Here is a 14,084-nt window from a genome sequence, read left to right as displayed (position 1 = left end):
CCTCGCAACCATACAACATTGTTGGAACCACTATTCCTTCAAACATACCCATTTTTGCTTTCCGAGATAATGTTCTCGACTTCCACACATTTTTCAAGGCTCCCAAAATTTTCGCCCCCTCCCCCACCCTATGATCCACTTCCGCTTCCATGGTTCCATCCGCTGACAGATCCACTCCCAGATATCTAAAAGACTTCACTTCCTCCAGTTTTTCTCCATTCAAACTCACCTCCCAATTGACTTGACCCTCAACCCTACTGTACCTAATAACCTTGCTCTTATTCACATTTACTCTTAACTTTCTTCTTCCACACACTTTACCAAACTCAGTCACCAGCTTCTGCAGTTTCTCACATGAATCAGCCACCAGCGCTGTATCATCAGCGAACAACAACTGACTCACTTCCCAAGCTCTCTCATCCCCAACAGACTTCATACTTGCCCCTCTTTCCAGGACTCTTGCATTTACCTCCCTAACAACCCCATCCATAAACAAATTAAACAACCATGGAGACATCACACACCCCTGCCGCAAACCTACATTCACTGAGAACCAATCACTTTCCTCTCTTCCTACACGTACACATGCCTTACATCCTCGATAAAAACTTTTCACTGCTTCTAACAACTTGCCTCCCACACCATATATTCTTAATACCTTCCACAGAGCATCTCTATCAACTCTATCATATGCCTTCTCCAGATCCATAAATGCTACATACAAATCCATTTGCTTTTCTAAGTATTTCTCACATACATTCTTCAAAGCAAACACCTGATCCACACATCCTCTACCACTTCTGAAACCACACTGCTCTTCCCCAATCTGATGCTCTGTACATGCCTTCACCCTCTCAATCAATACCCTCCCATACAATTTACCAGGAATACTCAACAAACTTATACCTCTGTAATTTGAGCACTCACTCTTATCCCCTTTGCCTTTGTACAATGGCACTATGCACGCATTCCGCCAATCCTCAGGCACCTCACCATGAGTCATACATACATTAAATAACCTTACCAACCAGTCAACAATACAGTCACCCCCTTTTTTAATAAATTCCACTGCAATACCATCCAAACCTGCTGCCTTGCCGGCTTTCATCTTCCGCAAAGCTTTTACTACCTCTTCTCTGTTTACCAAATCATTTTCCCTAACCCTCTCACTTTGCACACCACCTCGACCAAAACACCCTATATCTGCCACTCTGTCATCAGACACATTCAACAAACCTTCAAAATACTCATTCCATCTCCTTTTCACATCACCACTACTAGTTATCACCTCCCCATTTACGCCCTTCACTGAAGTTCCCATTTGCTCCCTTGTCTTCGCACCCTATTTACCTCCTTCCAGAACATCTTTTTATTCTCCCTAAAATTTACTGATAGTCTCTCACCCCAACTCTCATTTGCCCTCTTTTTCACCTCTTGCACCTTTCTCTTGACCTCCTGTCTCTTTCTTTTATACTTCTCCCACTCAATTGCATTTTTCCCTGCAAAAATCGTCCAAATGCCTCTCTCTTCTCTTTCACTAATACTCTTACTTCTTCATCCCACCACTCACTACCCTTTCTAAACAGCCCACCTCCCACTCTTCTCATGCCACAAGCATCTTTTGCGCAATCCATCACTGATTCCCTAAATACATCCCATCCCTCCCCCACTCCCCTTACTTCCATTGTTCTCACCTTTTTCCATTCTGTACACAGTCTCTCCTGGTACTTCCCCACGCAGGTCTCCTTCCCAAGCTCACTTACTCTCACCACCTTCTTCACCCCAACATTCACTCCTCTTTTCTGAAAACCCATACTAATCTTCACCTTTGCCTCCACAAGATAATGATCAGACATCCCTCCAGTTGCACCTCTCAGCACATTAACATCCAAAAGTCTCTCTTTCGCACGCCTGTCAATTAACACGTAATCCAATAACGCTCTCTGGCCATCTCTCCTACTTACATAAGTATACTTATGTATATCTCGCTTTTTAAACCAGGTATTCCCAATCATCTGTCCTTTTTCAGCACATAAATCTACAAGCTCTTCACCATTTCCATTTACAACACTGAACACCCCATGCATACCAATTATTCCCTCAACTGCCACATTACTCACCTTTGCATTCAAATCACCCATCACTATAACCCGGTCTCGTGCATCAAAACCGCTAACACACTCATTCAGCTGCTCCCAAAACACTTGCCTCTCATATATATATATATATATATATATATATATATATATATATATATATATATATATATATATATATATATATATATATATATATATATATATATATATATATATATATATATATATATATATATATATATATATGTATGCCTTACATCCTCGATAAAAACTTTTCACTGCTTCTAACAACTTGCCTCACACACCATATATTCTTAATACCTTCCACAGAGCATCTCAATCAACTCTATCATATGCCTTCTCCACATCCATAAATGCTACATACAAATCCATTTGCTTTTCTAGGTATTTCTCACATACATTCTTCAAAGCAAACACCTGATCCACACATCCTCTACGACTTCTGAAACCACACTGCTCTTCCCCAATCTGATGCTCTGTACATGCTTTCACCCTCTCAATCAATACCCTCCCATATAATTCACCAGGAATACTGAACAAACTTATACCTCTGTAATTTGAGCACTCACTCTTATCCCCTTTGCCTTTGTACAATGGCACTAAGCACGCATTCCGCCAATCCTCAGGCACCTCAACATGAGTCATACATACATTAAATAACCTTACCAATTATCTTGTGGCATGAGAAGAGTGGGAGGTGGGTTGATTAGAAAGGGTAGTGAGTGGTGGGATGAAGAAGTAAGATTATTAGTGAAAGAGAAGAGAGAGGCATTTGGACGATTTTTGCAGGGAAAAAATGCAATTGAGTGGGAGATGTATAAAAGAAAGAGACAGGAGGTCAAGAGAAAGGTGCAAGAGGTGAAAAAGAGGGCAAATGAGAGTTGAGGTGAGAGAGTATCCTTAAATTTTAGGGAGAATAAAAAGATGTTCTGGAAGGAGGTAAATAAAGTGTGTAAGACAGGGGAGCAAATGGGAACTTCAGTGAAGGGCGCAAGTGGGGAGGTGATAACAAGTAGTGGTGATGTGAGAAGGAGATGGAGTGAGTATTATGAAGGTTTGTTGAATGTGTTTGATGATAGAGTGGCAGATATAGGGTGTTTTGGTCGAGTTGGTGTGCAAAGTGAGAGGGTTAGGGAAAATGATTTGGTAAACAGAGAAGAGGTAGTAAAAGCTTTGCGGAAGATGAAAGCCGGCAAGGCAGCAGGTTTGGATCTTAAAAAAGGGGGTGACTGTATTGATGACTGGTTGGTAAGTTTATTTAATGTATGTATGACTCATGGTGAGATGCCTGAGGATTGGAGGAATGCTTGCATAGTGCCATTGTAGAAAGGCAAAGGGGATAAGAGTGAGTGCTCAAATTACAGAGGTATAAGTTTGTTGAGTATTCCTGGTAAATCATATGTGAGGGTATTGATTGAGAGGATGAAGGCATGTACAGAGCATCAGATTAGGGAAGAGCAGTGTGGTTTCAGAAGTGGTAGAGGATGTGTGGATCAGGTGTTTGAACAATGCATGTGAGAAATACTTAGAAAAGCAAATGGATTTGTATGTAGCATTTATGGATCTGGAGAAGGCATATGATAGAGTTGATAGAGATGCTCTGAGGAAGGTATTAAGAATATATGGTGTGGGAGGCAAGTTGTTAGAAGCAGTGAAAAGTTTTTATCGAGGATGTAAGGCATGTGTACGTGTAGGAAGAGAGGAAAGTGATTGGTTCTCAGTGAATGTAGGTTTGCGGCAGGGGTGTGTGATGTCTCCATGGTTGTTTAATTTGTTTATGGATGGGGTTGTTAGGGAGGTGAATGCAAGATTTTTGGAAAGAGGGGCAAGTATGAAGTCTGTTGTGGATGAGAGAGCTTGGGAAGTGAGTCAGTTGTTCTTCGCTGATGATACTGATGTTCGGTAAAACGCTATCAGCTGGCTATGTGCTCTGTTCGGAAACAACCGATAGTCCCCGTTGCTCACCATTGTGAGACGAAGGGTATTCGAGTACTTAGTATTTCGAATAGTTGTTTCCTATTATACAGTCCCTTAGCCTAGCGGTTAGCATGCCTGCCTCTTGCACAAGGGGTCCCAGGTATATATATATATATATATATATATATATATATATATATATATATATATATATATATATATATATATATATATATATATATATATATATATATATATATATATATATATATATATATATATATATATATATATATTATCCCTGGGGATAGGGGAGAAAGAATACTTCCCACGTATTCCCTGCGTGTCGTAGAAGGCGACTAAAAGGGGAGGGAGCGGGGGGCTGGAAATCCTCCCCTCTCAATTTTTTTTTTAATTTTCCAAAAGAAGGAACAGAGAAGGGGGCCAGGTGAGGATATTCCCTCAGTGGCCCAGTTCTCTGTTCTTAACGCTACCTCGCTAGCGCGGGAAATGGCGAATAGTTTGAAAAGAAAAAAAAAAATATATATATATATATAAATATGTATATATATATGTATATATATATATATATATATATCATACAAAGCTCCATCAGCCAGGATCGAACCTGGGACCCATTGTGCAAGAGGCAGGCATGCTAACCGCTAGGCTAAGGGACTGTATAATAGGAAACAACTATTCGAAATACTAAGTACTCGAATACCCTTCGTCTCACTATGGTGAGCAACGGGGTCTATCGGTTCTTTCCGAACAGAACACATAGCCAGCTGAGAGCGTTTTACCGAACCTGACTGTACAACGCGGAGTTATATGAATACGAATAAAGTGTATATGAACGCGCACCTTCATAGAACATACAAAGCTCCATCAGCCATATATATATATATATATATATATATATATATATATATATATATATATATATATATATTTTTTTTTTTTTCTTTCTTTCATACTATTCGCCATTTCCCGCGTTAGCAAGGTAGCGTTAAGAACAGAGGACTGGGCCTCTGAGGGAATATCCTCACTTGGCCTCGTTCTCTGTTCCTTCTTTTGGAAAATCAAAAAAAAAACGAGAGGGGAGGATTTCCAGCCCCCCGCTCCCTCCCCTTTTAGTCGCCTTCTACGACACGCAGGGAATACGTGGGAAGTATATATATATATATATATATATATATATATATATATATATATATATATATATATATATATATATATATATATATATTATCCCTGGGGATAGGGGAGAAAGAATACTTCCCACGTATTCCCTGCGTGTCGTAGAAGGCGACTAAAAGGGGAGGGAGCGGGGGGCTGGAAATCCTCCCCTCTCGTTTTTTTTTTAATTTTCCAAAAGAAGGAACAGAGAATTGGGCCAGGTGAGGGTATTCCCTCAAAGGCCCAGTCTCCTCTGTTCTTAACGCTACCTCGCTAATGCGGGAAATGGCGAATAGTTTGAAAGAAAGAAAGATATATATATATATATATATATATATATATATATATATATATATATATATATATATATATATATATATATATATATATATATATATATATCCCTGGGGATAAGGGAGAAAGAATACTTCCCACGCATTCCTCACGTGTCGTAGAAGGCGACTAAAGGGGACGGGAGCGGGGGGCCAGAAACCCTCCCCTCCTTGTATTTTAACTTTCTAAAAGGGGAAACAGAAGAAGTCACGCGAGGAGTGCTCATCCTCCTCGAAGGCTCAGATTGGGGTGTCTAAATGTGTGTGGATGTAACTAAGATGAGAAAGAAGGAGAGATAGTATGTTTGAGGAAAGGAACCTGGATGTTTTGGCTCTGAGTGAAACGAAGCTCAAGGGTAAAGGGGAAGAGTGGTTTAAGAATGTCTTAGGAGTAAAGTCAGGGGTTAGTGAGAGGACAAGAGCAAGGGAAGGAGTAGCACTACTCCTGAATCAGGAGTTGTGGGAGTATGTGATAGAGTGTAAGAAAGTAAATTCTAGATTGATATGGGGTTAACTGAAAGTTGATAGAGAGAGATGGGTGATTATTGGTGCATACGCACCTGGGCATGAGAAGAAAAATCATGAGATGCAAGTGTTTTGCGAGCAGCTGAATGAGTGTGTTACTGGTTTTGATGCACAAGACCGGGTTATAGTGATAGGTAATTTGAATGCAAAGGTGAGTAATGTGGCAGTTGAGGGAGTAATTGGTATACATGGAGATGTTCAGTGTTGTAAATGGAAATGGTGAAGAGCTTGTAGATTTATGTGCTGAAAAAGGACTGGTGATTGGGAATACCTGGTTTAAAAAGCGAGATATACATAAGTATACGTATGTAAGTGGGAGAGATGGCCAGAGAGCGTTATTGGATTACGTGTTAATTGATAGACGCACGAAAGAGAGATTTTTGGATGTTAATGTGCTGAGAGGTGCAACTGGAGGGATGTCTGATCATTATCTTGTGGAGGCGAAGGTGAAGATTTGTGGGGGTTTTCAGAAAAGAAGAATGTTGGGGTGAAGAGAGTGGTGAGAGCAAGTGAGCTTGGGAAGGAGACTTGAGTGAGGAAGTACCAGGAGAGACTGAGTACAGAATGGAAAAAGGTGAGAACAAAGGAGGTAAGAGGAGTGGGGGAGGAATGGGATGTATTTAGGGAAGCAGTGAGGGATTGCGCAAAAGATGCTTGTGGCATGAGAAGTGTGGGAGTTGGGTTTTTATTAGAAAAGGTAGTGAGTGGTGGGATGAAGAAGTAAGATTATTAGTGAAAGAGAAGAGAGAGGCATTTGAACGATTTTTGCAGGGAAAGGGTGCAAATGAGTGGGAGAGGTATAAAAGAAAGAGGCAGGAGGTCAAGAGAAAGATGCAAGAAGTGAAAAAGAGGGCAAATGAGTTGGGGTGAGAGAGTATCATTAAATTTCATGGAGAATAAAAAGATGTTTTGGAAGGAGATAAATAAAGTGCGTAAGACAAGGGAGCAAATGGGAACTTCAGTGAATGGGGCTAATCGGGAGGTGATAACAAGTAGTGGTGATGTGAGGAGATGGAGTGAGTATTTTGAAGGTTTGTTGAATGTGTTTGATGATAGAGTGGCAGATATAGGGTGTTTTGGTCGAGGTGGTGTGCAAAGTGAGAGGGTTAGGGAAAATGATTTGGTAAATAGAGAAGAGGTAGAAAAAACTTTACGGAAGATGAAAGCCGGTAAAGCAGCAGGTTTGGATGGTATTGCAGTGGAATTTATCAAAAAAGGGGGTGACTGTATTGTTGACTGGTTGGTGAGGTTATTTGATGTATGTATGATTCATGGTGAGGTGCCTGAGGATTGGCGTAATGCTTGCATAGTGCCATTGTACAAAGGCAAAGGGGATTAGAGTGAGTCCTCAAATTACAGAGGTATAAGTCTGTTGAGTATTCCTGGTAAATTATATGGGAGGGTATTGATTGAGAGGGTGAAGGCGTGTATAGAGCATCAGATTGGGGAAGAGCAGTGTGGTTTCAGAAGTGGTAGAGGATGTGTGGATCAGGTGTTTGCTTTGAAGAATGTATGTGAGACATACTTAGAAAAACAGATGGATTTGTATGTAGCATTTATGGATCTGGAGAAGGCATATGATAAAGTTGATAGAGATGCTCTGTGGAAGGTTTTAAGAATATATGGTGTGGGAGACAAGTTGTTAGAAGCAGTGAAAAGTTTTTATCTAGGATGTAAGGCATGTTTATGTGTAGGAAGAGAGGAAAGTGATTGCTTCTCAGTGAATGTAGGTTTGCGGTAGGGGTGTGTGATGTCTCCATGGTTGTTTAATTTGTTTATGGATGGGGTTGTTAGGGAGGTGAATGCAAGAGTTTTGGAAAGAGGGGCAAGTATGCAATCTGTTGTGGATTAGAGAGCTTGGGAAGTGAGTCAGTTGTTGTTCGCTGATGATACAGCGCTGGTGGCTGATTCATGTAAGAAACTGCACAAGCTGGTGACTGAGTTTGGTAAAGTGTGTGAAAGAAGAAAGTTAAGAGTAAATGTGAACAAGAGCAGGGTTATTAGGTACAGTAGGGCTGAGGGTCAAGTCAAATGGGAGGTAAGTTTGAATGGAGAAAAACTCGAGGAGGTAAAGTGTTTTAGATATCTGGGAGTGGATCTGGCAGCGGATGGAACCATGGAAGCGGAAGTGAATCATAGGGTGGGGGAGGGGGCGAAAATCCTGGGAGCCTTGAAGAATGTGTGAAAGGCGAGAACATTATCTCGGAAAGCAAAAATGGTTATGTTTGGTTCCAACAATGTTGTACGGTTGCGAGGCGTGGGCTATGGATAGAGTTGTGCGCAGGAGGGTGGATGTGCTGGAAATGAGATGTTTGAGGATAATGTGTGGTGTGAGGTGGTTTGATCGAGTAAGTAATATAAGTGTAAGAGAGATGTGTGGAAATTACAAGAGTGTGGTTGAGAGAGCAGAAGAGGGTGTTTTGAAATGGTTTGGTCACGTGGAGAGAATGAGTGCGGAAAGATTGAGCAAGAGGATATATGTGTCGGAGGTGGAGGGCACGAGGAGAAGTGGGAGACCAAATTGGAGGTGGAAAGATGGAGTGAAAAAGATTTTGAGTGATCGGGGCCTGAACATGCAGGAGGGTGAAAGGCGTGCAAGGAATAGAGTGAATTGGATCGATGTGGTATACCATGGTCGACGTGCTGTCAATGGATTGAACCAGGGCATGTGAAGCGTCTGGGGTAAACCATGGAAAGTTGTGTGGGGCCTGGATGTGGAAAGGGAGCTGTGGTTTCGGGCATTATTGCATGACAGCTAGAGACTGAGTGTGAACGAATGGGGCTTTTGTTGTCTTTTCCTAGCAATACCTCGAACACATGAGGGCGGAGGGGGATGTTATTCTATGTGTGGCGAGGTGGCGATGGGAATGAATAAAGGCAGACAGTGTGAAGTGTGTGCATGTTTGTATATGTGTGTGTTTGTGTGCGTATATATGTGTGTGTACGTTGGGATGTGTGGGTGTGTATGTTTGCGTGTGGACGTGTTTGTGTGTGCATGTGTGTGGGGGTAGGTTGGGCCATTTCTTTCGTCTGTTTCCTTGCGCTACCTCGCAGGAGCGGGAGACAGCGGCAAAAAAAAAAAAAATATATATATATATATATATATATATATATATATATATATATATATATATATATATATATATATATATATGTATATATATTCTCCCGATAATTTCATTACAAAGTTGAGAAAGCAAAGTGTCTGTCAAGACGCTTGTAAACAACAATGTTGGTCAATATTTGCCACAGTTAAGTTTCTTACTTGAGTTGTATTCCTGGCAGTCAGGGGTGGGCAGAAACATGTCATGACACGCGTCGTACTGCTCGCGGGATCCATAGTTAAGTAGTGGGCAGCATATGAACATAGAGGGGATAATTTGGGCGTCGCTTGCTCTCAGCAACGTTAGTGTAGCCAACAAGAGCATCACAAATCACTGCGGTTTTCCTGCAACATTACAGATACATGATAAAGTAGTGAAGTTTCGATAATGATAATAAACATCTGAGCTTCCTTCTTGACTTCCGTTTACATCCCTACTCGAGCTGTCATGTGTATTACCCCGAAACCATAGCTCCCTATCCACATCCCGGCCACATACATCTCTCCCTGGTATACCCGAGCGTGTCACAAGCCCTAGTTCAGTTGAGTGACAACACGTCTACCCAGGTATACCACATTTTTCCAATTCTCTTTCCCGTGTTAGCCTTCTACCCTTCCGCATGTCGAGGCCAAGATTACTCAAAATCTTTTTCACTCCATCTTTCCACCTCCAATTTGGTCTCCATTTGCTTTTCTAAGTATTTCTCACATACATTTTTCAGAGCAAACACTTGATCCACACATCCTCTACCACTTCTGAAACCACACTGCTCTTCCCCAATCTGATGCTCTGTACATGCCTTCACCCTCTCAATCAATACCCTCCCATATAATTTACCAGGAGTACTCAACAAACTTATAATTCAGTAATTTGAGCACTCACTTTTATCCCCTTTGCTTTTGTACAATGGCACTATGCAAGTATTCCTCCAATCCTCAGGCACCTCACCATGAATCATACATACGTTAAATAACCTTACCAACCAGTCAACAATACAGTCACTCCTTTTTTGATAAATTCCACTGCAATACCATTCAAACCCACTGCCTTGCCGGCTTTTATTTTCCGCAAAGCTTTTACTACCTCTTCTCTGTTTACCAAATCATTTTCCCTAACCCTCTCTCTTTGCACACCACCTCCACCAAAACACCCTATATCTGCCACTCTATTATCAAACACATTTAACAAACCTTCAAAATATTCACTTTATCTCCTCACATCACCACTATTTGTTATCACCTCCCCCATTAGCCCCCTTCACTGAAGTTCCTATTTGTTCCCTTGTCTTACGCACTTTATTTACCTCTTTCCAAAACATCTTTTTATTCTCCCTAAAATTTAATGATACTCTCTCACCCCAACTCTCATTTGCCCTCTTTTTTACCTCCTGCACCTTTCTCTTGACTTCCTGCCTCTTTCTTTTATACATATTCCAGTCATTTGTATTATTTCCTTGCAAAAATCGTCCAAATGCCTCTCTTTTCTCTTTCACTGATAATCTTTCTTTTTCATCCCACCACTCACTACCCTTTCTAATCTGCCCACCTCCCACGCTTCTCATGCCACAAGCATCTTTTGCGCAAGCCATCACTGCTTCCCTAAATACATCCCATTCCTCCCCCACTCCCCTTATCTCCTTTGTTCTTACCTTTTTCCATTGTGTACTCTCTCCATATATATTCATGTATATACATGCACATATACATGTATATACATACACGTCCACACACGCAAATGTACATACCTATACATCTCAACGTATACATATATATATGTATATATATATATATATATATATATATATATATATATATATATATATATATATATATATATATATATATATATATATATATATATATATATATATAATTTTCCAAAAGAAGGAACAGAGGGGGCCAGGTGAGGATATTCCAAAAAAGGCCCAGTCCTCTGTTCTTAACGGTACCTCGCTAACGCGGGAAATGGGGAATAGTTAAAAGGAAAAAAGAAAAGATATATATATATATATATATATATATATATATATATATATATATATATATATATATATATATATATATCTTCTTTCTTTCTTTCAAACTATTCGCCATTTCCCGCATTAGCGAGGTAGCGTTAAGAACAGAGGACTGGGCCTTTGAGGGAATACCCTCACCTGGCCCAATTCTCTGTTCCTTCTTTTTGAAAAAAAAAAAAAAAAAACGAGAGGGGAGGATTTCCAGCCCCCCGCTCCCTCCCCTTTTAGTCGCCTTCTACGACACGCAGGGAATACGTGGGAAGTATTATTAATCCCCTATCCCCAGGGATAATATATATATATATATATATATATATATATATATATATATATATATATATATATATATATATATATATATCTTTCTTTCTTTCATACTATTCGCCATTTCCCGCATTAGCGAGGTAGCGTTGAGAACAGAGGACTAGGCCCTTGAGGGAATATCCTCACCTGGGCCCCTTCTCTGTTCCCTCTTTTGGAAAAAAAAAAAAAAAAAAAAAAAAAAAAAAAAAGTGAGAGGGGAGGATTTCCAGCCCCCCGCTCCCTCCCCTTTTAGTCGCCTTCTACGACATGCAGGGAATACGTGGGAAGCATTCTTTCTCCCCCATCCCCAGGGATAATATATATATATATATATATATATATATATATATATATATATACATATATATATATATATATATATATATATCTTTCTTTCATACTATTCGCCATTTCCCGCATTAGCGAGGTAGCGGTATATATATATATATATATATATATATATATATATTTTTTTTTTTTTTTTTTTTTTTTTTATACTTTGTCGCTGTCTCCCGCGTTTGCGAGGTAGCGCAAGGAAACAGACGAAAGAAATGGCCCAAACCCCCCCCCATACACATGTACATACACACGTCCACACACGCAAATATACATACCTACACAGCTTTCCATGGTTTACCCCAGACGCTTCACATGCCTTGCTTCAATCCACTGACAGCACATCAACCTCTGTATACCACATGACTCCAATTCACTCTATTTCTTGCCCTCCTTTCACCCTCCTGCATGTTCAGGCCCCGATCACACAAAATCTTTTTCACTCCATCTTTCCACCTCCAATTTGGTCTCCCTCTTCTCCTCGTTCCCTCCACCTCCGACACATATATCCTCTTGGTCAATCTCTCCTCACTCATTCTCTCCATGTGCCCAAACCATTTCAAAACACCCTCTTCTGCTCTCTCAACCACGCTCTTTTTATTTCCACACATCTCTCTTACCCTTACGTTACTTACTCGATCAAACCACCTCACACCACACATTGTCCTCAAACATCTCATTTCCAGCACATCCATCCTCCTGCGCACATCTCTATCCATAGCCCACGCCTCGCAACCATACAACATTGTTGGAACCACTATTCCCTCAAACATACCCATTTTTGCTTTCCGAGATAATGTTCTCGACTTCCACACATTTTTCAAGGCTCCCAAAATTTTCGCCCCCTCCCCCACCCTATGATCCACTTCCGCTTCCATGGTTCCATCCGCTGACAGATCCACTCCCAGATATCTAAAACACTTCACTTCCTCCAGTTTTTCTCCATTCAAACTCACCTCCCAATTGACTTGACCCTCACCCCTACTGTACCTAATAACCTTGCTCTTATTCACATTTACTCTCAACTTTCTTCTTCCACACATTTTACCAAACTCAGTCACCAGCTTCTGCAGTTTCTCACATGAATCAGCCACCAGCGCTGTATCATCAGCGAACAATATATATATATATATATATATATATATATATATATATATATACACACACACACAGATATATACATATATACATAATTCATACTGTGTGCCCTTATTCCTTCTCGTCGCCACCCCACCTACATGGAATAACAGCCAGGTGAGGATATTCCCTCAGAGGCCCAGTCCTCTGTTCTTAACGCTACCTTGCTAATGCGGGAAATGGCGAATAGTTTGAAAGAAAATATACATATATATATATATATATATATATATATATATAGAGAGAGAGAGAGAGAGAGAGAGAGAGAGAGAGAGAGAGAGAGAGAGAGAGAGAGAGAGAGAGAGAGAGAGAGAGAGAGAGAGGAGAGAGAGATGGTGAGGGAAACGTACCTACGTAAGTGAGATGTTAATGTTAAGGTCTGGCTGGTGTTGGTCGTGACTCCTGACTGAACACCCGTCGACCTTCGCTTGTCAACTTTATAACCTTCGGTGACGTAACGAGAAGTGGCGAGTGTGTCATCATACATGTCCGGGATTTATGTGCAAACCTCACTTGAATACATGCATTGTTTTTTGGCTTGATCTCAAGATTCACCAGATATAAGTGAAGGTATTCCTGACCCTGTGGAGGGTACAGTGTGCAGGTGGACAGTAAGTTTTTCTCATTATCAAGATCGTGCAACCACAAGGCCACAGCAGCCACAGGTGTGGAAACCTTTGTGTCAGTTTATCCTTATGTTTAACAAACGTACATCCGCTTACTCTACAGTGTTTTGCCAGTGGCATATTCGCATCCAAGTGCTTATAAACAGTGGCGGCTGAGTGTGGAATACAAGTAGTGCAGAAGGAAGGACTTCTGGGACAACTATTACATATCTATAGAAATTTGTGAGTTACGTGTTTACTCCAGGTAATGTTTAGAGAACAAGATGTGTTTATACTGACTAACATTTCTTTTTTGAAAATAGAGATCTGGTACATATAATGACAGGTAAATAATTGTCAGGACACATTCAGATGATATTATGTATATTTCAGTGATAAGATTCTATCTAAATCCAAAATCAACTGGACATAAAAAACAGTTTCATTAGTCATGCCTTCACCCTCTCAATCAATACCCTCCCATATAATTTACCAGGAATACTCAACAG

At 40.5% G+C, this 14,084-nt stretch overlaps 1 protein-coding gene across 4 annotated transcripts in view; it reads right to left on the bottom strand.

Moving 5' to 3' along the window:
• Positions 1 to 13,425, bottom strand: part of LOC139758846 (BMP-binding endothelial regulator protein-like) — a 254,066-nt gene extending 240,641 nt beyond the window's left edge. For 2 of the 4 annotated variants that reach the window (XM_071680701.1, XM_071680704.1), the window contains exons 1-2: positions 13,321 to 13,425; positions 9,339 to 9,521 (exon numbers count right to left, since the gene is read on the bottom strand). In XM_071680701.1, coding sequence (XP_071536802.1) covers positions 9,339 to 9,501 — 163 coding nt within the window. In that variant the 5' untranslated portion in view covers positions 9,502 to 9,521; positions 13,321 to 13,425. The remainder of the gene's footprint in view (positions 1 to 9,338; positions 9,522 to 13,320) is intronic. The other 2 variants (XM_071680702.1, XM_071680703.1) reach the window with 2 other exon arrangements.
• Between the last annotated feature and the right edge of the window lie 659 nt (positions 13,426 to 14,084).

This window comes from Panulirus ornatus, chromosome 31 (genome assembly GCF_036320965.1).
Source record: "Panulirus ornatus isolate Po-2019 chromosome 31, ASM3632096v1, whole genome shotgun sequence".
In the NCBI taxonomy this organism is placed as follows: domain Eukaryota; kingdom Metazoa; phylum Arthropoda; class Malacostraca; order Decapoda; family Palinuridae; genus Panulirus; species Panulirus ornatus.
Note: the sequence above shows the minus strand (reverse complement) of the source record. Positions and strands in the feature narration are given on the sequence as shown.